The sequence below is a fragment of the Trichosurus vulpecula genome, chromosome 4 (assembly GCF_011100635.1).
Source record: "Trichosurus vulpecula isolate mTriVul1 chromosome 4, mTriVul1.pri, whole genome shotgun sequence".
Lineage (NCBI taxonomy): Eukaryota > Metazoa > Chordata > Mammalia > Diprotodontia > Phalangeridae > Trichosurus > Trichosurus vulpecula.
The window spans coordinates 369,385,128-369,413,016 of record NC_050576.1 but is presented as its reverse complement, the minus strand read 5'-3'; the positions used below and the strand labels follow the sequence as shown (position 1 = coordinate 369,413,016).

At 36.1% G+C, this 27,889-nt stretch overlaps 1 protein-coding gene across 6 annotated transcripts in view; it reads right to left on the bottom strand.

Moving 5' to 3' along the window:
- Positions 1–27,889, bottom strand: part of MBNL2 (muscleblind like splicing regulator 2) — a 186,531-nt gene that overhangs the window by 105,253 nt on the left and 53,389 nt on the right. For all 6 annotated transcript variants that reach the window (XM_036754507.1, XM_036754505.1, XM_036754504.1 and 3 more), the window contains exon 2: positions 23,811–24,613. In XM_036754507.1, coding sequence (XP_036610402.1) covers positions 23,811–23,984 — 174 coding nt within the window. In that variant the 5' untranslated portion in view covers positions 23,985–24,613. The remainder of the gene's footprint in view (positions 1–23,810; positions 24,614–27,889) is intronic.

Below are 27,889 nucleotides of genomic sequence, written 5' to 3'. Positions count from 1 at the left end.
TTTTTTTTAAATGGAGGAAGAATAAAAATAAAATTATCAATTGTTTATTAACAATGGTTATTCTGCTATTCCAAGGGAAATGTCTCTCATTAAGCATTTTTTCAGAGTTGGTTGGAAAATGGGATTTGATGTACAAATTTTGCAAAAAAAAAGTGGGGGGAGGCCATAATATGAATTCTATCCTATTATTTTCTCTGTCTTTCAACAAAAAGGAAACTTCTTTAAAGGTCAGTTTGTCATCCCCTATTTATGCATACTTGAGACAAAAGAAACAGACAATTAGAGATTCCATTCACATCATAAGCATTCTAGCTACATCTTGATCTTTATTTCAGTAATGGTACTGCCAAGGCAATATGTAAATGAACTAAGAAAAGTAGGTGACTTGGACAAAAGTTGGCTGTAAAATTGGAGAAGGCAGTGCACACAGAACAGAAAGGAAGATGACAATAATTTTTAGGTAATTATTTTTCCCTTTCAATCGATCAAAAAGTAAATTTTATTATCATCCATTTCTGAAGAAAAGTAAAGATCCAGATGGCAGATAGAATGACCTTTTCCCACTAGAAGGGATGGTTTTGTTACCCAGCCAGATGTTTGAAATTTTTCAACCAGCATGCATAAATAATTGAGAGACCTGTTAATTAAGCTTAAGTGACAGCTGTTTAGACTTAAAAAAAAAAACTTTGATAGAAGTGTGGATCTAGTATCAATACAGGGAAACTCCAAGAGCAATCACTCTACACTGCTGTGATATAAAGATAAAAAATATGCATCTAAGTTTGTGAGGATGGGTGAATAAAGCAGTCACTTTCTAAACTACAGAGCTGCAGGTGTTATGGAAACATGCCAGAACATGGCAGCCAAGGCGACAGGATCTTTGCCTTGCATATTAATAAGCAAAACAAAGACCATCTGAAAGACACAATTCCTAATGTTACCATTGATCCTATGGCTCTTATAGGGTCATTATCAAAGTGACTAGGTTAGGAAAAAAGAATTGTTTACAAAGTAGACAGGATTTACTTCATTGTCATCAGCATCAGCATCATCCTCATTTATTTAAACGCCTACAGGGTACAGAGGGTATTTAGCATCATAAGGATTTAAGGAGGATACAGGAAATATGCCCTAAAGGCTGTTGTAGTTTAGATATTATAAGGGAGGGTGGGTGACTTAGAAGGAACAAAACATGTATGTGGATTAGATATTCTCTAAGGTACCTTGCAAATTTAAGGTTTTATGTTTCAAGGCAAATTCAATAAACATTATTAAATAATTACTATATACCAGGTGCCGAAGATACAAAGACAAATGACAAAAAATAGCCTCTACCCTCAAGAAGCTTATCAAGAAGGAACATTTATTTATTTACAACAAAGTACAATTTTCAAGAATGGTTCTTCTTAAAAATAAACAGTCGCACTTTACAAATACTAAAGGATGCTTTGTCCCGATGCTGTCGATTAAGTTGTTCCGGTTTGGAGTTGTCCATCTAGACCAAGGGTTCTTAACCTATGGTGCATGAACTTTAAAAATATTTCGATAACCATGACACAAAAAGGTTAAGAACCTTTGATCTAGACACGAGCTCTTGACCTTATTTTTCCTGTTATGTCGCTAACCAAATATTTCTCTTGTGCAAGAAGTGATGTGTAAGATGAGATTCCATGACATCTCTGAAACATGATACAATGGCCAATGGGCTTCTGAGGCAACCAGGCTGTCATCTGTTCATGAGTTTCTGAAAAGTTAACTGATGTCAGTCAAGTCAAAGTTAAAGCATGTTCAACTTTTTTTCTGGACCATAAATAAAAATAAGAGGTGCAAATGTGACTAAAAGCCTAGAATCAATTTAGGATTTGAGCACAGATTACAGATTTAGAAAAAAAAATCCAATCATCTACTGATAATTGGACCATAATCAATTTAGGATTACAACAGAGATTACAAATTTAGAATTGAAGGGAACCTCAAAAATCATTTCATTTACTCTAACGTTTTATCAATGCAGAAACTGAGGTCCAGAAAAGTGAAGCAACATGCCCATGGCCACAGAAGTGTCAGAGTAGAGGTGTCAGAATTTGAACCTACATCTTCTGACACCAGTCATTCAGTCAATAAACATTTATTATGCACTTACTATGTGCCAAACACTGTGCTAAGTGCTGGGGATACAAAGAAAGTCAAAAGACAGGCCCTGCCCTGGAGCTCACAATCTAATGGGTATACACATAAATATGTATATATGATATTATTGTCATTACTATTATCATCTATTATTATTATTACAAGTATATAATCCTCTTTCCATAACACCATGCTGGTAAAATAGATATGAATCATAGAACTGTATCTATCATTGCAGATCCAGAGTTGGTAGGGACCTCAGCAATGGAACCACTTCATTTTACATATGATAAACTGAGACCAAGGGAGCTAAATGGTTTGTCCAAGGTCATACAGGTAGTAAGCCTCATAGCTGGGATTTGAATCCAGGTACTCTGACTTCTGAGACATGTAGGGTTTGGCCCAGAAGAGGCAATAAGGATATGCCTATGGAGGATGAGTAAAGTGGGATACAGAGGTAATTATATTAAATGATTATATTTAGAACAATCAACACATATTTACTTTGTCTCCCAAATACTTAGCACTGACTATTGTCCACAAAGTATAAATTATGGTCCCTGCTCTCTAAGAACTTTCAGTCATGTTCTGGAGACAAGCTTAACAAAAATTCAGAACAATCATTCATGTGTTAAAATGTGGTTCTGCTCTCATTTGGTCTCGAGTAAATCAGGGAGTTTCATGAATAAGGTAGAGAAGTAAACCTTGGAGCTTTTTGAGGATTTGGAAAGGGCATTGGGCATGAAGAATGACAATCACAATGAAGGGCATTGTCCTTTAAAGGGAACAACATAAGTGAAGGCAGAAAGCAGAATTAAGCATGGTGTGTTCTTGGGCCAGTGAAATCCATCAGACTTGAGAGGCAAAAAGAGAATTTTGGGGAATAACAAAAAGCTAAATTAATTCAAAGGAAGAAACACAAATTGTCAACAGTCACCTGGGAAATTGTTGAAGTTCTCCAATAAGCATAAACATACAAATTAAAACAATTTCAGCTTGCTATCTTATACACTTAAATTGGCAAAGACATTAAAAAACAATGATATTCATTGTTGGTAGAATTGTGGATTTTCATGAATATTGTCATAATCAGTAGTCATGAGCAGATTAAATCCTTTCAGGAAAACCACAAGGCAAGATTCAGTAAGACCTACCAAACTGACCATACTCTTTCACTCAATGATACCATTACAAGGACAATATAAGGATTTAAAAAAGAAAAAAAAAGCCCAGCTGTAAAAAATATTTATAGGTATTTATTTATAATACTAAAAACAGTATGTCCAATGGAAAGACTAGAATTAGAGGATCAAGTTCAAATTCTGTCTCTGTAACCTTGTGCTAGCTACATAACATCCCTGATCTTCCCATTTGTCAAATGAGAGCTTGGGTTAAATGGCCCTTTTTCTGACTTTTGGCTCTAGATCTAGGATCCTATGACCCAGTGACTTAAAACCCATATGTATGATGTCTGAACAAATGTGACATATCAATATAAGGGAATACTACTGAGCCATAAGAAATGACAAGTATGAAGAATATAAAGAGATACGAGAAAGTATACTAAATACTAAAGAAAGAAGAATAGCAGAATAATGATATTCAGAATAAACTATGCAAAAAATAATGTATACAGTAACAACAATAACAACCAAAAATCCACATAGCATAAAAAGAGATCAGAGAGGGCCATAGCAAAAGAGCTTTTTAAAAATGAAATTTTATACTTAAAAACAAATTGTAAGTAAATCAATGGTTTTATGTATAATCACTTTTGTTTTGTTGGAAGTTTTGGTTACTGTTCAGTCATTTTCAGTCACGTCCGACTCTTTGTGACCCCATTTGGGGTTTTCTTGGCAAAGATTCGAGATAGGTTTGCCATTTCTTTCTCCAGTTCATTTGGTAGATGAGGAACTGAGGCAAACAGGGTAACACTGCTAATAAGTGTCTGAGGCCAGATTTTAAGTTGGGGAAATGAGTCTTCCTGACTTCAAACCTAACACTCTATCCATGGTGCCACCTAGCTACCCAAGGTTTGGTTGTTGGCTACTAAATTTAGAGTTTTTAAATAAAAGAAAGTGAAGTTAGATTCTAAAATTACCTGAAATACCCAAACAACTATGGGAAACACAGGAACTTTTTTGGTTTTTATTATCTATCCATCTAGTAATTACATTTTTTTCTACTTCACTTTTCATGTTCAGAGATCAGCTATATAATGCTGAAGGTCCCTTTCAACTTAAGGAACTATGAATGATAAAAGCAAATAAAACTGTCCATTGCACTGGTATGCCTTCTTGTTCTTTGATAGAGAAGGCCCCCAAATCACTACTGACTTTTGAAAAAAAGTTTTCGTGTAGCAGAAAACACCACAATTAATTTGGTTTTTTATTTATTCCTTCCTCCTCTTCCAATCTGTTCCATCCTTCCTAGAAACATTAATTATTAGTTGAGCAGTTTTTTGAATTCTTCTGTAAAAAGCCACTATAAGATCTCGCTATAAATTATGTTATGTCTACAGATATATGATTTGGCATTATGAAGTGTGTATGCAAGTCTTCATTAAATTCACCTGAAAATCCCCCCACACACACACACACAATGCTAAATGTTGGTGACTTTCTATACAGTATCCACCTGATTCTTTACCTGATTTGATCACATTCTCTAAATGTGCATCCAATATTTATACTCTCCTCTTATTTTAAAACAGCTATGAGATAACATGAGAAAGTACTTTGTGAATTGGAAAGCAAGATATATATGCAAGGTGTTATTATTATCAGTTCTTTCATCATACTAATGTCTTGATTAACCATGACAAGAGTACAGAATATTAAAAATAATAAGGATTAATCTAGAAAAATTTTAACCATTACTTTTTAGTATACTCTCCATTTTTTTTTGCCAGAAACTTCTAACAAAAAGTCAAATGTGGATTTGGAGATTGTGGCACTCTCCTCTTATGAAGGTGATAATGAACAGCAAATTTTGATAGAGTTGGTAGATGGGGGGAAGAAGAACATGAAAGCAATTGGAAAATCTGCCCCAGTATAACTAGGTCTTAGTAAATCCAGGACACAGGACTTCTAAGGTCTTCATTTCTATTATTAGTCTAATAGTTCAAAGCTTCCCATTGAAAAGAAAGGCAAAGAGAACTTGCATAGCACTCCATAGGAGAAAACCAAAGATGAATAAATGGAAAAACAAGAATATGGGGAATAGTAAATAAATTAGGATCATTTGAATGGTAGAGGGCCTCTTGCCCTTAAAACCAATTGATTCCCTTTCTTTCCAGTAGTCCTAAAGATCAAGCTAAGAAAATAACTTGAAATTAGATCATTAGCTAAGAAATTAGATCATCGTCAAGACATTTTCTCTGATTATATTCTGACTCTAAGCCTCACTCCTGGTACTGTCATTGGCACTTTCCATGATCCTCAGATTAAACTGGCTCACGAATTCCAGGAAAATATATGTCAATATACAACAGTCCCTTATCAGTTAATCAATCAACAAATGACTACTATGCACCAGGTTCTGTGTTAAGTGCTAGGAAAAGTAAGGCAAAGTCCCTGCTCTCAAGGCATATACATTCTATTGGGTGAGATAAGACATATATAGAGAAATATATTTAAAATTTGTTGTTATTCAGTTGTTTCAGTCATGTCTGACTCTTCATGACCCCATTTGGGGTTTTCCTGGCAAAGATACTGGAGTGGTTTGCCATTTCCTTCTCCAGCTCATTTTACAGATGATGAAACTGAGGCAGGCATGGTTAAATGACTTGACCAGGGTCAAAGTGTGTGAGACTAGATCTGAACTCAGGAAGAAGAGTCTTCCTGACTTCAGGCCTTGCAGTCTATCCACTGTACTACCTAGCTGCCCACATTTAAAATACGTATATGATAAATATAACAAATACAAATCAATTGGGAAGTGGGGGGAGAGACAATTAGTAATAGGTAGGAGAATGTGAAAAGGCCTCATATAGAAAGTGATGATTGAGCTGAACTTTGAAGGAAACTAGAGATTTTAAGAATCAGAGGAAAGGATTCCCAGAACAGAGAACAGCTTGTACAAAAGCATGGAGGGCAGAAGATACAACTGTGTGTGACAAACACAAGTGAACCCATTTGGTAGGCCTATATAGAGAGAAGGGAGGTAGGAAGGGAGATTGGAATCAGTTGTAAAGGCTTTACATGCCAGACAAAAGGGGTTTGTATTGAATCTCAAGGGTAAGAGGAAGCCAGGAGAGTTAACTGCGCAGTACAGTGAAGTGATCAGACCTGTGCTTTAGGAATATCCTGTTGGCAGCTGTGTGGAGAATGGATTAGGATGGATTAAAAATACTTCAGGCAGGAAGACCAGTTGGGATACTTGCAAAACTCCAGGAAGAGGTGACAAGGTCCTGAACTGAGTTGGGGGTGGAGGGACATGAGCTGAGCAAAAGGAATCAGTGTGAGAGATGTTGTAGAGGGAGACTGGTGGGCTCAGGAAGGCTCTGAGATTACAAACCTAGGCAGTTAGTGCCCTCAACAGATATAATAATGTTCAGAAGAGGGAAAGATACTGGGTTCTGTTTTGGACAGCTTGTCCCTTACCACTAAGATGGTGAGCTGCTTTTCTTTCCATAGAAGAGTTTATCTATTAAAATCCAATCTGTTCTTCGAAGAAAAATGCCCCTATGTCACTCCACTGATTCAAAACCTAGGAGAGTCTGCTCATCATCTCAGCCTGGCAATACAGATGTGCTCCAAGTTAGTCTCATCGTTGTCTTCTGAAAATTCTCAAGCTTTGCTCATGTTGTCTGCTGTCTAGAATACCTTCTCACTTTCTGTCAAGCTAAATATTCCACAACCTTCAGGGCCTCCATTGCTTCCAATGGGCCTTTTGTACTTCTTTCAGGCCCCACTCACCACCTCTGCTCACTCCTACAATGCTCATTTTGACATTCAGTCACTTCCTGGCTTGTGTTGTTATACAACTGCTCCATTTATATGTGTGTCATATGTCCACGATTAAGTGATAAACTCTTTGAGGACAAGAGTCCAAGATGAAGATCTTCGCTTCTCCCACAAGCATACTTTGGAGATAAAACAAAAAAACTATGTATTGAAGAGGCTGGGCAAATATTTCAAAATATTTGGCAAATATGTCCTCAATACATTTTTGAATGAGTAAATGCATGAACATATAAAAACTAGATTATAAACTCTGAGAGGACAGACACTACCATTTTATACTTTAATAACATTCAGTATTTCTTAAGCACCTACTATGGGGAGAGGATCAGTGCTGTGCTTTAGAACAGCACAGATTTTAGAAGAGACATAGTCTCAGCTCCTGTTGCACTTATAGAATAATAAGACAAAAACCATATGACTATAATTTGTGATATGACATAAGAGCAAAACAAAATGCACTACCACTATCCTACCCCCCACACCTAGCACATAATGATTGCTCAGTAAATACTAGCTGAAAGAATGAATCAATAAATCAAGTGCTGGGAGGAAGGATCAGGAAAAGACCCTATCTTTTAGCAGAAGAGAACATGAAAAAAATAGTAAACATACAGCTATTTGAAGCACTGAATGCAGAAGTCTTAGAGAGAGCTGGTGGCATGGTGTCCAGAGTCAGGAAGACCTGAGTTCAAATTTAGCCTCAGACACTTTACTAGTGGGTGACTTGGCAAGGCATTTCACTTCTGTTTGCCTAAGTTTCCTCATCTGTAAAACGTGGATAATAATGGCGCCTAGCATGGTGGTGACGAGACCAAATGAGATATTTGTAAAAAGGACTTAGCCCAGAGCCTGACACACAGCAGCTGCTGTATAAATGACTAGTCTCTTCTTCTTCCCTTTGTAAACATAAAGTATTAAAAACTCAATAGAAAGGAGGCATGTAGAGCTGTGAAAGGCTATGTGGCCTGCTCAGATGTTTAACCAATTCTGAGTTAGATTTGGAGAGGGAGAATTGTAAAGAGAAAATAGTTCATCACCCTCATTCCACTCTTGAGCAAAACATTTCTCCTTTCTTTTCCCAGACTACCCACTTTACTGCCTCCTTGTTGTAACCAAAGGCACCAGGGACGCTAAGAAAATAAAACTAAACGTGTTTCCTATGACCGATGGAGAAACAATGCGTATTAATTCCCAAAATATCAGTCTGCTCTTGGGAAGCAGGCAGCAGTAAAATCATTGTACATCCCTCTAGTTCTCAAAGGAAGTCCTAGGTACTACCTTCCATGCCTAAATTGGTAAATTTTCCAAATAACCTATATGACAGTTTGATAAATATCTCAAATTCTGTGATCAGTCCAAATCCAATAAAAATTTATTAGGCACCTGCTAATGTGCAAGGCACTGGGAATACAATAAGAGCCCTTCCCGCTTTCCAAGTATTCAAACTCCATGAGTGCACATAGATACTTTACCATAAAGACAACATCTCCATTAAGGAGATTGACTGCTAAATGGACAGGAGCTGTGAGAGCATGTGTTTACAGTTTCTTCCTTTAGACAGACTTTGTTGCATCCACATTAGCAAAGAAATGACACTCAGTTGGAACATAGAAACAGTGTCATGTTATTGAACTGAATGTTACAATGGTACTTTAAAATGGGAGTCTGCCTGCATTACAAAATTTAAAATGAGACATATCAAAGATATATTTTAAAGTGTTATCATATACTTAGAATTACTGGAAGAGCTTTCATTTAAATATACACATATACATAATATCAATAACTGAGCATTTGTGAAAAGTCTTCCACAGAATCCTGTTAAGAGTACATTTTGCTTTACATGATTGCACATGTGTAACATATCTGATTGCTGACCATCTCAGGAAGGGGGGAAGCAAGGGAGGGGATGTAGGGATAGAATTTGGAATTAAAAACTTTTTTAAAAGTTTAAAAATTGTTTTGACATGTAATTGGGGAAAATATTAGGTATTAAGAGAGTACATTTAGAGGGTTTTATCTTTCTTTCTCAACAGCTTGGGGAAGGTATGAGGGACAGAATGCAAACCTGAAAATAAAATAAAATTTAACTTAAAAAAACCCACATGAACACATTTGTAGGGGAAAGTAATCAAATACATTGACTCTTTTTTTAAGAGTACATTTCTAACGACCAAATGTAATAATTACAACAACAGCTGGGTGACTGTGGAGTCTCAGTGTTCTCCTCTGTGAAATGGATATAATACTATTTGTACTACTTACTCTATGGGGTTGTGGTGGCGAAAGCACTTTGTAAACCTTAAAGTGATCTAGTAATGTGAGTTGTTATTTACAAAATGCTTTACAATGAAAAGCTTTCTATATACATTACGTTATTTGCTTCTCATAGGAAAGCACCTGAAGTATGGAAAGGCCCTGTGATTTCATTGGTATAGGGAACTCCCAGGTGAGGAAGCTTCCTCTAGCAATGCAGGTCTGTACCTTTTCTATAGCTTGTAGTCTTAGGGAGTAGCCTATGACACTGAGAGGGACACCCAGGATCAGGTGCCAGTATGTGTCAGACTCAGGACTTGAACCCAGATCTTGCTGGCTTTGAGGCTAGCTTTCTATCCACTATGGCATGCTGCCTCAAAAAGTCATCAAAGTACTTATAAAAACAGGATAATGCAGCAGATTCACAAGAGCACAGCAGTTTAAACCAGCCTATATGACCAATTTCAAAAAAGTAGCAATGCCAATGGTTCCATTTTGAGAGTGTGTGTGTGTGTGTATGTGTGTGTGTGTGTGTGTGTGTGTGTGTGTGTGTGTGTGACAGAGACAGAGAGAGACAAAGAGAGATGGGAGAGAGGGAGAGAGACGGAGAGGGGGAAGGAGAGGGAAGGAGAGAGAGAGAGAAAAAGAGAGAGAGAGAGAGAGAGAGGGAGGGAGGGAGGGAGAGAGGGCACCATCCTAGGGGAGACAGGTCCTTAAGGCTTGATGAGCAAAAGATTTTTTAAAAAATCATATGTATCTATAAAGGAAGAAAAAGCCACAGGCAAAAAAGATGAAAGCTGAAATCTAGTTTTGTAAGTGGACAAAAGGATCAGGGCAAAGCTTTGCTGAATGAACTAAGGACACCTTGAGTTTCGGGCACTATTCAGACAATCATAAAAGACTTCTCTCCTAAACTTGTCAAACCCCTCCGACACATAGTTTCCTGTTCTGTCATTTCTCCAAATTAGCTGGGTTCATGGCAAGTTACATACTTCTCCCTTCATTGTAAAACAAGATTACAGGTTTGTTACACACACCAGCATGTTACAATTTGCAACACATCTGTGATTACTAGGATGAGCTGTTCCACATGACTGCATTTGTCTTTTTATTATTAAGAGCAAACTGAATAGGCTTCATCTCAGCTTGGAAGCATCACTGCAGCTGTGAGGGAAAGTGATACACTCCACCTCATGAGTCAATTTCTCTTTTAAAAATGAGTCTTGCATTTATGCATTTCTAACATAAACACGAACAAATCATAACATTAAAAAAAGCATTCCATAGGAAGACAGATGGGGATAAAGTGTTCTATAGGAAGACAGGCTGTCATCATGATAATAATTAGGGTAGTGAAAAGAATGCCAGACTCAGAGTCGGAGAATATAGGTTAGAGTCTTATTCTATGACCTTGTAAAAATCTCAGAACCTCCCGAGGCTCAGCTGACTCATCTGTAAAATGGAAATGATAATGATAATGATGATGATGATGATGATAGCGATAGTAACACCTGTACTGCCTACCACACAGGGGGTTTTGTGAAGATCAAATGAGAAAATACATGTGAAATTGCCTTAAATACTGAAAGTGCTATGCAGATATAATGTCTGTTGTCTCCCTTAGAAATTATATAGAAGATTTGATCTGTCCAATATCCCAGAGGCCTTCTGACTATTATTATCTATTATCTATTATTATCTATTATCCCTCACATTCACCAGTTCACTTTTTCAGACCTTGTTCATGTTTATCTCTGCAGAATTGAATACCTTTGGATAAAGATAATCTTTTTTGTTCTCCCATACCCTCCTTGCCCTTTATCTGTGGGGGTAGGGGTACCTTAAGGTTCTGTACTACACTCCTTTCTTGGTCACTTCACCAAGCCTCTTGGGTTCAATCATCATCTATACATAGATCACTTTCAGATTTACATCCAGCCCTAGTCTTTCTCCTCAACTCAAAGTCTTCATCTCTAGTCCCTCACCAATTCCTTATTGGGCATTTTGAAATGAATATCTTGCAGGATATCTCAAACTCAATGTGCACAAAACAGAACTTAGTCTCTATCTCCTCAAACCCACCCTCTTCCTATTTGTGTTGAGGGTACCCACCAACCTTTCAGTCAACCAGGTTCATGAGCTCAAAGTCACCCTCGATTCTTCAATGTCCCTCAACTTCTATATGTTATCAAGTGCTGACAGCTGCAGCTCTACCTCCACAATGTCTGCCACCTTCATTTCTTTCTCTATTTCCAGGACCATGATGCTACTTCAGATACTCATTAACTCTTGCCCAGACTATTTCAAGAGGATCCTTATTTGTCTCTCTGTCTCCAGTTTCTTCCCTCTTCAATCAATTGATATTCCACATATTCCACATGCCTAAAGAACATGTGTGCCCATGTTACTACCATGCTTCAGATGTACTGGTGGCAACTTAACGCTAGAAGCCTCACACTTCTTATACTGAAGAAAGTATTCATGGTACAGTGGCAAGTGGTTTTCGAGTACTCTGAAGCATTTGCTCTCTTTTATTTCTTAAAACTGAGCCACATTTTCCAATATATTTTTGCCATCATCCCCTAAGCCTTTCTTTGCATATCCAATTTGTGGTCAAATCTTGTTGATTCTCCCCTTGTGAGATCTCCCATAAATGCCCCTCTTCTCTCCTCTGACACCAATAATACCCTGGTACAGGCTCTGATCACCTCATGTCTGTACTATTGCAATAGCCTGCTGATTGGTATCCCTGACTCAAGTCTCTCCCCACTCTAGTTCATCCTCCAGTCAACTGTTAAATTGATCTTTCTAAAATTCAGGTCTGACCATGTCATTCTTCTATTCAGGAAACTCCAGTGGGAACCTTTTATGTTCAGCATCAAATACAGAATTCTCCATTTGGCTTTGAAAGTTCTTCATAACCTGGCCCTTTCCTTCTTTTCCAGTCTTCCCATACCTTCCTCCCCTCTAAGCTCCCTATGATCCAGTGACACTGGCCTCCTAGATGCTTCTTACACATAACATTTCACACTCCAGCTCCCCACTCCACTAAACATTTTTTACTGGCTGTCTCCCATTCTGAATTCTCTCCCTTTTCATCTCCAAATCCTGGCTTCCCTTCAAGTTCTGCTAAAATCCCACCTTTCCTGATCCCCTTAAATGTTAGTGCCTTCCCTCTGTTGATTATCTCCAATCAACATGTATGCATTTTGTCTGTATGTAGTTGTTTCCATGTTGTCTCTCCCATTAGACTGTGAGCACCTTAAGAGCAGAGACTATTTTTTTTTCTTTTTGGTCTTTCTTTGTATACCCAGCACTCACCACAGGGTCAATTGTAGGGGTTTGCTGACTTCATAAAGTTTCACTATACCTTATCCTTTGTAGCAGATATTCATATAAAGGTACACTTACACTTTGGTTAGCTTTTGAAAAATAAATAATTTTGGGAAATAAGATTTTAAATAAGTGGAAATGTTTACATGTTTAAACAGGAAAACAAAACAAAATAAAACCTTGGGCTTTGTGAAACTCCTTTTTTGGGTTTAGGTTCATTATGAGTACTTCAAGATTAAATGACTAGGTGTCTCAAGTAATGGTGTTTCTTTATTGCTTTGAGGCACAAGATGATACATCTACACAAACTTTCATTGGCTCTCCAAGGAGAAGCTGTAAGCCATTGGTAAGGCTGTAAATTCCTTTTATATTCCAGTTCTACTTATCACAAGACTGTCAATATTGATATGATTCAGCTCTCTATTTTCACATTACAGAAAACAAATATACTTTTGGGATATGATTAATATCAAACTTTCCCTCTAGTTTGGTTCCTACTGCTCTTTAAGGGTAGTTTTTCAGAAAATAAGATTTCCCCAGATTGGTTGGCAAAAATCATGCTCATCCCTTGCCTATTTTAATGCCTATCTTAGAACTATACCCATTTTGCTATAGAAAGACAGAATATTATTTGTCAAAGAATTTGAAATATTTTCATAGCCTTATTCTCTCTTCAGTAAATATTATCTCCAAAGTGTATTTTTGTAACTAAATAATGCCTTTTCTTATTTTTATTACTTAAAATAAAAAACCTTTAAATTAAAAAAATATTTTTGCATGGAACTTAATTTTCTTAAACCATTTTTCTTATTCATTATGATTTAGTACTCATGTACAGAACAGGTAAATAGAAAAATCTTACAGCAGTTTAAGCATTATAGGCCATATTTAACTTGATGAAATGTTGAATTTCTTATGAAAAAACACATTTTCACATAATCATAGAGCTGGAAATGACCTTTGACATTATATAGTTCAACATCTCATTAAATGATGAAAAAATTGCAGCCTGGAGCAGTGAAATGACTTGTCCAAGGTGACAAAGCAAATTAGTAGCAAAGGCAGAGCTAGAAGCCATGTCTTCTGGTTCTCCGTTGAATCTTCTCTCTACTAGATCATACAATCTACTTTTATTCTTATTTTTAAAATTTGAAAAAAAAGATTTTGGCTGTTTTAAGAAACGGATCATCCTCTACTCCCTGGTGCATACATGATTTAAAGGTAAATGACTAATTAGGAAAAACCTTCATCCAAATTTACTGATTAATAAACTTCTTGGCTCATTGAAACACTGTTAAATATATTGTCACTCTGAAATATTGGCTAACTAATAAGGCAATATTAAATAAGTGCTAAGTGCTGTAGTTAACAATATATAGGATAACATACTATACAAAATCAAAGTATAATTATTTCCAAAGTCAGTCTGCTGCTCAATCTATTTTTATTCCTTTTTAAAAATGTATTGATATCATTTAAAATCAGTCAGTTAACAAACATTCACTAAGTTCTTGCTATGTGTCAGGCACTTTGCTTGTTAATTCACAGAGAATGAAACAATTCCTACTTGCAAGGAATTTAAATTCTAATGGAGGAGAGACAGTGTGGTATAATTGATAAGGGAGCTGGTCATGGAGCTAGGAAGACCTGGGTTCAAGTGCTGTTTCTGACATATATTGACTGTGTAACCTTGGGCAAGTGACAACTTTTCAGTGCCTTAGACAAATTGTAAGACTGTAACTTGCAGAGAAGGTTGTGATCTGAATTCATAGAGGGAATTTCATCATCCACGACTTCCCTATACAGTGAAATCACCAGTCTATTCCCAGTCTTATATCCTTAAATGTAGGCAAAATGTAAGCAAGAGGAATAAATAACCTCATCTAGTTAATAGGAGTAGATATTTGACAAGATTTTTCCGCTTATTTTGTGTTCTACTAACCCTGGTGTCATATTCCATAGTAATAAGTTACTAAGAACATTTATTAACATATTGATTTAGGAATCTGGGTAGATGTTTGACATGAGTGTTTGAAGGAAAAAAAAACCAATGATATGCACTTTCAGATATATAGCTGCCCTCAATTAGTGAAGTTAACTTTTAAGTTTTCAGTTATTTTTTGAGTTGGTTATTTATTTATTTTAAGTTTTATTTTTAGTTTACAACACTCAGTTCTACAAGTTTTTGAGTTCCAAATTTTCTCCCCTTCCCTCTCCTCCCCCCTTCCCCCAAGATAGCATGCAATCCAATATCAGTTCTACATATACCTTCATATTAGCTTATTTATACAATGGTCAAGTTGTAAAGAAGAATTATAACCAATGGAATGAATCATGAGAAAGAAGAAACAAAACCAAAAAAGAAGGGAAAAGAGAAAGAGAGAGAGAGCAAATAGTTTGCCTCAATCTGCATTCAGACTCTGTAATTCTTTCTCTGGATGTGGATAGCTTTTTCCATCATGAGTCTTTTGGAGCTGTCTTTGAGTCTTGTATTGCTGAGAAGAGCCAAATCTATCAAAGTTAGTCATCACAGATACTGTATGTCTATAATCATGTATAATGTTCTCCTGGTTCTGCTCCCCTCACTTTGCATCAGAGAGTTGGTTATTTAAAAGAACATAAAAAGTTAACTTTAAAATACTTGTTGTATTTTCAATGCTATGTTGCTTAACAGTCTCACTTAAGAAAATCCCAGACTTCAGGAGTTCAGCATGAAATTATCCTTTAAAGTCCTGGTGAGTGATGTTTACCCTCCCATTCTTGCTTCTTCATAAGAATGTTAGCTGTGGAAAGTTCCTAGGTTGAGGCCCTTAATCTTTTTTAAAAATTTTAATAATGGACATCCAAATTTATAAGAATACATTCCCCAATTGATAAATGGTCAAATAAGCACCACACTGTCTCTCTTTCATTAGAATGTAAATTCCTTGCAAGTAGGAACAGGCAGTTTCAGATGAAGAAATTAAAGGTATCTATAGTCATATGAAAAAAAATATAAATCACTATTGATCACAGAAATGCAAATTAAAACAACTTGGAGGTACTACCCCACACCTAATTGGCTAATATGACAGAAAAGGAAAATGATAAATATCAGAGAAGATGTGGAAAAATTGGGACACTAATTGTTGGTGTTGTGAACTGAACCAACCATTCTGGAGGCAATTTGGAACTATGCCCAAAGGGCAATCAAATTGTATATACCCTTTGATCCAGCAACTACTGGATCTGTGCTACTAAGTCTGTATTCCAAAGATATGATAAAAAAGGAAAAAGGACTTAGAGGTACAAAAATATTTGTAGCAGCTCTTTATGTGGTGGCAAAATATTGGAAATTGAGGAGATGCCCATCAACTGGGGAATGACTGAACAAGTTGTGGTATATGAATGTAATGTAATACTATTGTGCTATAAGAAATGAGGAGCAGGTTGATTTCAGAAAAAACCTGGAAAGCCTTACATGAACTGAGGCTGGGTGAAGTGAGCAGAACCAGGAGAACACTGTACCTAGTAAACAGCAATATTGTGCAATGATCAACTATGACTGGCTTAGCTCTTCTTAGCCATACAATGATCAAAGACAATTCCAAAAGACTCAAGAAGAAAAATGCTATCCACATCCAGAGAAAGAACTATGGAGTCTGAATGCAGATCAAAGCAGACTAATTTCACTTGTTGTTTGTGGCTTTCCCTTTTTGTTCTGTTTCTTCTTTCACAATATGACTAATGTGGAAATATATTTAAAGAATAACATAAAATAAAATAAAATAATGGACATCGTTGACTGGTGATGCCTGTAGAACCCTCCTCGGATGAATGTTTTTAAATTTGTTAAATAAAATGCATAGGATTGCAAAGGAAACTAATTATTTTGAAATAAGGCTATCAAATTATTCAAAAGAAGTTCATGGACCCCAGCTTAAGAACCTTTCTGTATATGCCACCAGTGCCTTAATCATAGGAAAGAGTGGAATCTAAAGGTGGTTGACACAATCCTAGATTCAAGGTCCTAGACACTGGAATTTGCAAATAACTAAAATAATGAATTTAGCAGAACTGATTAGCTCATAAGCTAGGTGAGAGTAATCCTACTTTTTTTCTTCTAACTGTCAAGGACTTCCACCATGGATAACAGAATAGATTCCATCCTTAAAAGAGTAATTAACACTTTAAAATTTTTGTGCCTTATACTATACAGCAAGATTAGCTCTAAATGAATGTATGACTTAGAACTGGAGTCAATCATTAAAAAAATTCAGAATAATAAGGAAGAAATTTCTTTTTGGATCATGATTAAACAATGGATAAAGAGTACAAAACATAAAATGAACAATTTTAATTATATAAAATTAAAAAAGGTTTTTTCACAAAGCCAATATAGCTTAAATTAGAAGAGGGAGGGATAATTGGGAAAATCTTTGCAGCAGTTTCTCTGATAAAAATCTCACTTCCAAGATATGTAAGTAACTGATTAAAATTTGTAAGAAGAGCCATCCCCCATTTGATAAATGGTCAAAGGATATGAACAGGCATTTCTCAAAGAAGACATCTAAGCCATCAACAGCCATATGAAAAATGCTCCAAATCACTAATAATTAGAGAAACTCAAATTAAAGCTGCTTTTATGGTCCACCTCACACCCATCCAATTGAAAAAGATGACACAAAATAAAATGACAGATGGTGAAGGAAACAGGCACACTAATTCAATGTTGGTAGAGCTGTGAATTTGTGCGGCTATTCTGGAAAGCCACTTGGAACTACGCCCAAATGACTCATAGCTTTTGACTCAATGGTACCTCTACTAGCACTACAAGCCAAAGAGATTTTTAAAAATTAGAAAAACTATCCACATGTAGAAACATATTTATAGCACCTCTTTTTGTCATGACAACTAGGAACTGAGGGAGTATTCATCAGTTGGATCATGGCTGATCAAATCATGGGACTTGAATGTAATGCAATTGTGCCATAAGAAATGATGAAAGAGGTTCAGAGAAATCTGGGAAGACTTGTATGAACTGATGCAAAGTGAAGCAAGCAGGACCAAGAGAACAATTTATACAATAGCATTATAAAGACAAACAACTTTGAAAGCCTTAAGAAATCTGATCAATTCAAGAACCATGATTCCATTGGATTGGTGATGAACTATGCTCCTCTTAATAGAGAGGTAATGGATTTAAGATACTGAAGGAAATGTACATTTTTAGACATGGGCAATGTGAAGATTTATCTTGTTTGTATATGTGTCATAACAGTTTTTTTATTTTTTCTACTTTTAAATTGGAGAATATGAAAGGGAGAGAAAAAATGCTGGTTAATTAAAAAACAATTTTTTTTTAAATCACTGTAATTGGTGTAGATAAGGTTCAGGCTACTCTTAAGAATCAGCTAAAGAAAATTTAGCTACACAAAATAAACTCGCAAAATTTGAAATACAAGCAGTCCTATTTTATATTTTATAGAATCACACCCATTTATTCAAATCTTCCACTTAGCTCAACTTTATATGTAGCTCTCTTTTGGTGGTTGTGAGAGAGAATCCTTGTAGTTTACATAATGTTCATCACTGACCAGCAGAACAAAAGGAGCTTGGTTGAAATAAAAATTCTCTATATCTTTCAACACTTGAACATCTCCAATGCAAAGAAAGGCAATAAGGAAACAGGAATAGAAGGTCTAGGTCTGAGTAATATACTGATTTACCTTGGTAAGATGAACTAGCTATCTTAAGATATTCCCCAGAAGGCAGAATTTCTTTTCTGATAATTTCACATTCTTTCTTAAGGTTAAAGAACCTTGTAGAATTATTGTTAAGAATTTTAGATTTTTGAGAAATAGTTTTTAGGCAACACAACCCATTTAAATCAGATCCAAAGGGGAAAAGATGGAAAACATGTTTTAATAGAAAAAACATGACTTGTAGGTAGAAGAGAAAGATTTAAGTCTGGTTTCTGCTATTGGTTGTATAATATTGAGCAAATTTCTCTGACTTCAGATTCATTATGTGCAAAATGAGAGTTATGATTGCCCAATCTAACTACATTACAAGGTTGTTGTGTACATCAAGTATGATTGTTATTTTCAAAGTCAGTTTGCTATCCATATTTTTCTTTTTTGATTTATTGGTCCCATTTTGAATCAATAAAAGTTTATTAAGCACCTACTTCATGTAAGGTACTATGCTAAGTACTAGGGATACAAAAATTTATACTGGCCCAACACTAAAAACTGAGCTAACAGTAGTGACAGGGCATGGCAGATTAACTCTCCAGAGACAAAGGTAGTAGGAAGGAAAAGGTGGTGAAGAGCATCACTGTTCTCCAATGTTATGTATGCATGTATGTCAGCTCTCCCTCCCTCCCTCAAACCAAAGTGAACCACAAATCATGTCATCATTTCCCTGATATCATGGCCCTCTTTGAGAACGAAGGACAAACACAATGCATGCATGTGTATATGTGTTAGCATATTAATCTACAAACACATGCATGTCTGTCCATTCTTATATGCAAGCTATATGAATGTTGTTATTCAGTTGCTCAGTTTTTCTGACCCTTTATAACCCTGTGACCATGTCCATGGGGTTTTCTTGGTAGATGCTGAAGCGGTTTGCTATTTTCTTCTCCAGTGGATTTTAGGCAAATGGAGGTTAAGTGATTTGCCCAGGGCCACACAGTTAGTAAGTATCTGAGTCTGGATTTGAATTTGTTTCCTCCTGACTCCAGGCCTAGAGATATATAAAGAGGTTATATAATACTAATATATCCCCAAACTGATTTCCAGTTTTTTTTAGCAGTACTTGACAGATAGACAGCCTTTCCCAATTAAATTATGTTCTAAGGTTTAACTATCATTAGGCTATTGAGTTTAATTGTATTCTCTTTCTATTTTGTTCCCTAAATTTTTATTGATATTTTCATGTTAAAATAAGATTTAACAATAGCAGGCAAATTTAACACAAATAGAAAGCAGCACCTCCTCAGGGATGAAGTCACTTTTAGGTTAAATGAGGCACTAAGACAGATGTTAGTTCCTTCAGCTCACTCTGGTACCTGTTATTCTTGATTATATAGAGGTGGCATTCTGTCCTCACCCCAATTAATCACAGAAGGCCCAAACTCCTGGATTCAATCAATTTTAAAAAGTCAACTATATATGGATAAATCTTTAACCAATTTGAGATTATTGAGCTTTGATCATGAGATCTGATAAACCACATGGTGAAATACCTTGCAATTAAAAGCATCATGCATGGCCCCATTCTATGTATATATGAATACTCTTGTTTTTAAATGTTTGTCAAGTTCATAATAATCAAAATTTAAAGTACTTAAGCATCCTACAAATACATTATTAATAATATCAGTAATGATAATGCTAATCATAACATGACACTTTGGTGACGATAGGACAGTTGGTTTGGAAGAAAGATGATTAATGTGGATTTCACCATATTGAGTTTGAAGTGACAGAGGAATGGGCAGAAGTGGAAACTTTCAGTATTCAGTTATAAATTCAGTAATGGAAAGGAAGGACCTAGAAAGGACAGACATAGAGGTGCGGATTGTCTAGTCATCAATGTAGAGGCAGTATTTGAATTCATGTTAAAAGAGAAACTGACCAAGAGAATGAGTTTAGAGGGAGAAAGTCAGGGGCTGATAAGTGAGCTTTAGGAAGTATCCACAGTTTGAGAGCAGCAGCAGGTAGAAGTGTCATTAAAAGAAGTAAGCAATGTTTGTCTGGAGAGAAAGGAAACCAGGATACCATGTTACCATGAAGACAAGAAGAAAAAATGAGACATGTTTTTGGATATGGCCAATGTGAAAATTTATTTTGCTTGACTAGATACATTTGTTACAAAGGTTTTCTTTTACTTTTTCTCAATAGTGAGACCTCGGCAGGTAGAGAACATAACTGTTTATTAATTGAAAAAATAATAAAATTTTAAAAAAGAAACATGGGCTATTCATTAATGTTAAATATAAGAGAGGCCAAAGAGAATAAAGATAAAAGGTAAGGCCCTTGGATTTGGCAATAAGTAAGTCATTGGTGATGATAGCTGAGGGATTCCTTTCAAAAGTGGTGGCAAGAGGAATTGGGTTTCAGAGGTTAATAAGGAGATTAGTAGACAGGAAATGTAAATGCTTACGTGCCATTTTTTCAATATATACATGATTGTTTGGGTACAATGATCTCTAATGTACAAGCTTCACATTAAGTGCTTTAATCAATGCATACATTTCAAATCCATTCAAGTACACTCAAACACAAACTCAACTTAAACCAGTGACGATAGTTCTGTGTTCAAATCTAGAAAGCCATAGTGAAATACTTCTATACGTACTAATAAAATAAATTACAATCAATGATTAAAAGAGTTAACTGCCTCACACAAATAGCCTGTTATACACATTCCATACAAAGATTTTAATTTGAAATTACTTTTTTTATCTTATTGGCTCAGTTTAAAAAAAAAAACTTCCTATTATGAACAACCCATCTTTCATTGTTCATGAACATTACTTATTACTTTGATGCCTGGTTATCAGAAGTAATACAAAAGAGAGCACAAAAGAGATAAAATTGTGTGGGACTAGTTTTGTCATATTGTGGGAATGGGCTGAAAATGGGAAGCATTAGACCAGTGGAAAACTGGGTGTAAACTATTGCTTTCCCTTTTTCATTATACATACACATACATGTTGGCTGCTCTATTACTTGGGATCACCTTTCTGTTACTTGTTTTCTAGTATGATCAGATTATTTGGGGGTCTTCTACTATGGCACTTTTGGGGAGAGAACACTTCAAAGTACTTAAGTGGTTGAATACAAGAAAGAGAATTGTACAGTGGAAAGGATGCTGGCTTTGAAACTGGAGGAACAGGATTCATATGATGCTGCCATTTATGACTCTGTAATCTTGGGAAACTCATTTAACCATTCTGGGCCTCTGTTTCCACATCTGTAAAATGAAGGCAGTGGACTAGAACTCCACGGTCCCTTCTGATTCTAAATCTAAATACTCTAAAGGTAATAGGCTTCTTAGAATTAATTGGGTAAGTGATCTTAACCATTTTGGCTGAGTCATATTAAATAACCAAGTTAGAGACTAGGCATATGGATGTAACCAACATCTGAACTTCCCGTTTGCACAATTTCAGGATAAGTGGGAATTTGAAGACATTAAAGGAAGGACAAACTGACTTTATATACACTGTTGCCTATTTGAACTGCATTATGTTAATTAAAGTATTTTATGAGCTGTCTCCATTAGAACATTTGTACGTCTTTAATCTTGAAATTGAAGTCCATAAATATGAAATAGAGAAACTAAATTTGACAAACATCTTGCCATCATCCAAATTATAGGGTACCTCTCACTGCAACATTGTCAAAGAGCTATATATTTCACACCTTAGAATTTAGATTGTGGAGAAGTGAAAGTCCAATTACCCTATAGAGAATGCTGCCTAAATCATATTTCAAGAGAAAAAACTCTCTAGTATTTTTTTGTATGTTGCATTCTGCTAACAGATTCAGTCTTGCCTACAGAAGAAGGCTGTCTGAATTATCTGGAGCTTCTGAAACTACTGGTAATCCTTAGACCCTTAGGGACTTTCTCCATGAATATGATCTATAAGTGACAGAAGGAACTGTGCAGAAGAAATCAGATTTGGGGGAGCTGGTGAACAAACAAGTCTTTTGCTCCTTGGCTTTGCTCATTAATTTGCATTTGTACAAGAAATCACAACTATTGAACACAGGAGTCTTTCTTTCACAAACTGGTGGTTTTAGCAGAGTTCTCCATCTGAGATTATATCATGTAGCTTCTCACAGTGTGAGGTTACCCTCTGTGCCTCAATTTCTTCATCTTTAAATGGGGATAATAACTCTTTGAGTAGCACCAACTGCAGAGGGGCATTGTAAGGCTCGAATGAGAAGATACATGTACAATACTTCACAAACCATAAAGAGTTATATAAATCTAAGCTACTTTTATTATGGGGTGATACTGCTTGCACTAAAGACCTCACCAGATTGCTTTGAGGAAAGTACTTTGCGAACCTTAAAGTGCTATATAATTGTGAATTATATATTAAACAATATATAATTATGTGTTCATATATAATTATATACTGTAATTATAATTCATTTCATACACTCTGCTCTCTTTGTCAGATGTTCCTTCTCAGAAACATTAGATAGGAATCAGAGGTTCAGAGTTGGAAGTGACCTCAAAGGTCTCCTAGTCAAACTCCCTCATTTTACAGGTGAGGAAATTACAACCCATGGAGGCTACAAGGCTTGTTGGAGGTCACACAGGTAGCAAGCATGAGCAGTGGGATTTGAACCTGGGCCTCTTGACTCCAGAGACAGTGCTCTTTTTACTGTATCATAAACACATGTGCCTCAGCCCATTCCTACCCTAAACCTGAGGAGAGAAAACAGATCTTGATCCTACACTATCAAATAGAATCCTAACACTGTGAGGGTAAGAGAAACCTGAAAGTATCCTCTGCTAGGAGTCTATCTCTCAGTTAATAAATGGGGTTATCATAGAGCTTTGTCATTTTGTCTCCAAATAACGCGTCACCATTTGTGCTGACCATGGTGAATTACACAGGAGAATGAAGATCTTATTATTACATGTTGCTTTGGGGAGCCAGGAGTTCCTCAAAAAGCAACTGACAGTTGTGGAAGCTTCCCAGAGAGGTGATATGCCGAAACCAGCACATAGATGTGACAGTTAATTTCGTTTGCTTTATTCAGCTCTGAGCAGATCAAGTTTTAATAAGATATTTATCTTTAGTTGTGATAAAGCAGACTCCCTTTTAAAACTCCTAGCCCCGCGAATAACATGTCCAAACTAAGCCGTCTTACATTCTTTGCTTAAATGTGGACGTGCAAAGAATATGTACACACTTGATACGGGGTGGGGTGGAGGGTGGGAAGAAAGGAGTAAAAGTCTCCTAATATATACCACATGTGAGGAAATGTGTTCCAGAAACTTTTTAAACTTCTGAATAAAATGTAAGGGAGTTTTTAAGACGAAACTTAAAGTCAGACATTGCAAGTAAGGTATTAGTACTTCATTTGTACATACAATCAACTTCCTTACCTTTAGGGAATCAAAGCAGGCAATTACACGGCCATTTTCAACCTGGCAACTTTTTGGGGGGTGCGCAAATTTGCATTCTTCATCAGAGCGTGAACAAGTTCCTCTCTGAAACTGTCTGCACACTTCCAGCGTCAGCCATTTTGTGTCTCTCACAGGAGCAACGTTCAAAGCCATGATGAAAAAGAGATTTAGGTTCTGGGTGTTGCTGTTAAGTGAATTATGTCAGTCTGGTATCCACCAACTCCAAAAAAATAAAACAAAACTACTGTAGAGAAGCAAGCCGCATCCAGCTCTTAGAAGAGCTAACAAATTGATGAATGGAGTCCAATACGCACAAAGCAGAATGAGAAGAGACAATTTATCAGCAAGCAGTCACTCATCAATCAATATGCCCCACTTGAAGAAGGTGGGCTGCAATGAAAACATGCTCAGTGTCATCTCTGGATGTAAAATGTCTGAGTCTCTTGTCTGTCTTTGACACTGTTTCTTATAGAGTGACTCCAAGGCAATCACACTCCTCGAGAGAATGTTAATTCTTCCAATGCTGCTTTCTTATATTGGTGACACTGGAAAACAACCTTGTCAGTTGTTCATGTCCTAGCAGTTTTGTTTTCTCCTTTCACCTTTTTAATGTTGAAGTTGAGCAAATGGCAAATTCAGACAGTCGTGATACCCTCTGCCACACATGAGGTCAGGACAAGGTGTTCAGAGTAGGCAGAGACCAAGCTCTGCAAACGCAGAGGTGCGTAGGATAGTCGTTTCTGGTAAAAGTGACTTCGCAAAGGCACTTTTTAATCATGAACCTGATAAAATATAAATCAAATGTCAGTTTTCATCCAACTTACTGGAAGCAACACTTCTAAAACCATTACCTCCTTAAACTGGAATTTTCTCAATTCTAGATGAAGGCAGTAAAACAGTGTATGGAAAATGCCTCATTTCATAAACTTCTGCATGAAAAAAAGGGATAAGCAATTGAAACACGTATTGCAGAAACAATCCAGGCAGCAGTCCAAAAGCGAGGAATGACTCAACCAGATGAATGTGGTAGACACAATAATTAGGCATTCTGATTCTGAAACAATTCAATCTAATGTGTTTAATCGCCAAAACAATGTATTAGATCCACAGTTTCCAATTAATTTCACATTTAGGCCCACAGATTGCATTATTTGCATTATTTGAGGAGCTATAAACAATTATTTGTGATCTGTCCCTCTTGTATAAGGAAGATGTTATCATTTTGGATGAAATTCTTCTATCGCCCCCACCATTTAGGAAAAAAAAATGTGCTTGTTTCCCTTGTAGAAATTCATGTCAGCAATTTGTTTTTTACTTAAGCATCTGATAAAAATATTCCATTCTACATAAAAAATGTTGACATCAAATATTAATAATAAACAATAAGCTGTTTCCTTTTTTAATTTTTAAAAATATTATATTATGTATTAAAACATTTTGGACATTAGACCAATAGTGTTCAGAAAAGAAAAATGTACCTATGTGAGGGTAAATAAGATTCATACATAAGGACCAAAAGTGAATCATGGTTATAAATGGTATATGATAGAGACTGCCGTAGAAGTTTTAAATATTTATAAAAAAATATTTCATAAAATTCCATTCTATAATTAAATCACTTTCCTAGGCACATTTTCTCAGAGCCATGGATCATTTCATAACAAAAACAGAAGCAGAGAAATAATGAAACCCAAACTTGCTAATTAAATGCTTGATGATTTGTAAAACATTCCTTTTTCCTGTATGACGATAAAAATGCATTTAAAAATATGTGGTGAATCGAATCACTAGGAGCTTATGAGATTTGAATGAACCCAACTTCTAACTCCACAAGTGTTTAAAGCATTTCCTCTTGAGGAGGAGGGAGAGACCAAACCAGCCTAAATTTCTGCATTTACTTTAGGGTGTTTCTTATCTCTTTTAATCAATTCTCAATTCCTTATTTATAATTAGAAACAATAAGTTTTAGCACAAAGGAGAAAAAAATAAAAATTATTATTAGTGAATTAAAATGTGGGTTAAATGTAATTAAATAAACAACTTTTGTCATTAAATTAGCTGCATACATATTAAAATATTTAAATGTATCCTCATCTTTTAAAGTGCATTAAAGCAACTTAATCCAGTGAATGGAACATACCCTTGTTTTTACCTTCAAGGAGAAGTAAGTTCTAAGATTCAGTTTTACTCTATTCCTATACATTTTATTTTCTATCAAAATCTAAACAGAAATTGACTTCCCAATAGTGACCTAACTTTATCAAGCTGGAAGATAAATGGATTTACTCTTAGAGCAAAGGATGCCTAACTTTCTAATAATCGGTCACATGTAATAAGTCAAGCTCTATTAATGATCTGCAAGTTAGACTCACTTTTGACAGGATTATAATTGCCTCTCACCAAACCAATCTCATCTCTAACTAGTCCACATCCTACTGTTAAAATTTCCAAGGCTGCTGCTAAGAAAGTCACTGCCTTGACAATACCACCAGTTTTAAGCTTCCTCAGTCATCAGGATCTAGCAGCTGAAAAATGCAGGAAGAAAGACAGGACTAGGCCAATCAATGGTTCCTTGCACCACCTTTAATAAAGAGTGTTGACTTCTCACCAAGTCATGGTGTGAGTAAGAGGAGGACTCATGAGGAACTGTGGCACTGTGAAGTCCTTATCCACGCTTTTTTTCTATATTTTTTCAGCCTCTATTAACTTTGTAATGGGCTCAATAGCTTAATGACCCTAGAATCAACATCTAGAACAATGAGTAGTCAACAAAAAATTTATATTTCATTGTGGTCTCTTCTGTGCAAACCTCAGTGCTGACTTTGGAAATCCAGGGCTTCCTGGCTATCTGACAGTCCACTTTTCCTCTATCTCTGCCACAATTTGCCTTTTGCTTCTGTCTTCCTTTTCCTTTGGCTCCATCAGTCTTCTTCCTCTGACTTCTCTGATTACCTTTCCTCTGATTAATGATCCTCTTCCTCCTTGATGAACTCTTTGCCTCTTGGCTCACTGGTCTCAACATGTCTTCCTCTTTGTCAAAACTACCTCTTTCGAAAGGAGATTAAACTCATTCACATAAATTTGACTAAAGAACTGGTAACAATGTCAAAGATTGCCCCTCTAAACAGGTATATTTCATATTTACAGGGATCAAAGTCTTTGACCATAGGAATGAAAAAATGGGGAAAATGTACCATGTCAGGGTTGTTTGCATGTTCATAGGGAAGTGTTTCATTAAAAAAATCTATAAATATATTTTGTAAAAGCAAAAGAAAAGAATTTAGACATTTTTAGTCTTTGGTCAGTAGGAAGTATTTAGTGTCAGGACTGGGCAAGGAAAGAAAGCAAGGCATTCCAAGCAACCCTAAAATCACTCTAGCCAGCATAGATGATTATTTACTCTGGATATGTATGACTAGTCCTGTCTGTTGCTCTAGAGGAAAATGGTTGCAATGCTTCCTGCCCTGGGCCCTGAAATCCTGAATTATGTCCATGAACATCACACAGAGCAGGTTCAATCAGGTATCAGAGAAGAACTGGAAACTCTGTTTCAACAATCCATGGGGAAAACTGGTTTGAGGGCAACACTGGCAAGGAACAGGAGCAGATGCAGACTTAGTGACCACTGGCAACATATCCTTTCCAGGAATAATAGGAAGCTAGAACTTGTCCCGCACATCTTTATGAAAATGTTGATTATCAATTACTGAGCAATTGTATGCCTTGCCAACATCAAATCAGTGTGTAGAGTATCTGCCTACCAAGTCAAGGTGTGCCTGCTAAATAGATGCACAGGGTAGCATGACTGCCTCCTTCCTAGCACATCACTGTGGCCTGTCTCCGTTGAGTTCACAAAGGCTGTTGGACTTATGGGTGGAAAGGGTGGAAAAGACAACTCCAATTTCATTCATCCTTCTTTGAATGTACTGTCCAGTTTTCAATTTTACACAGCAGGGAAGTTGGCCGATAATCCAGAAATTACCTTCGATTTTGAGAAAGTATGTTAGTTTTTATAATTCGGTTATGGGTATCTGATGTTCTAGAAATCCACTTTTTAA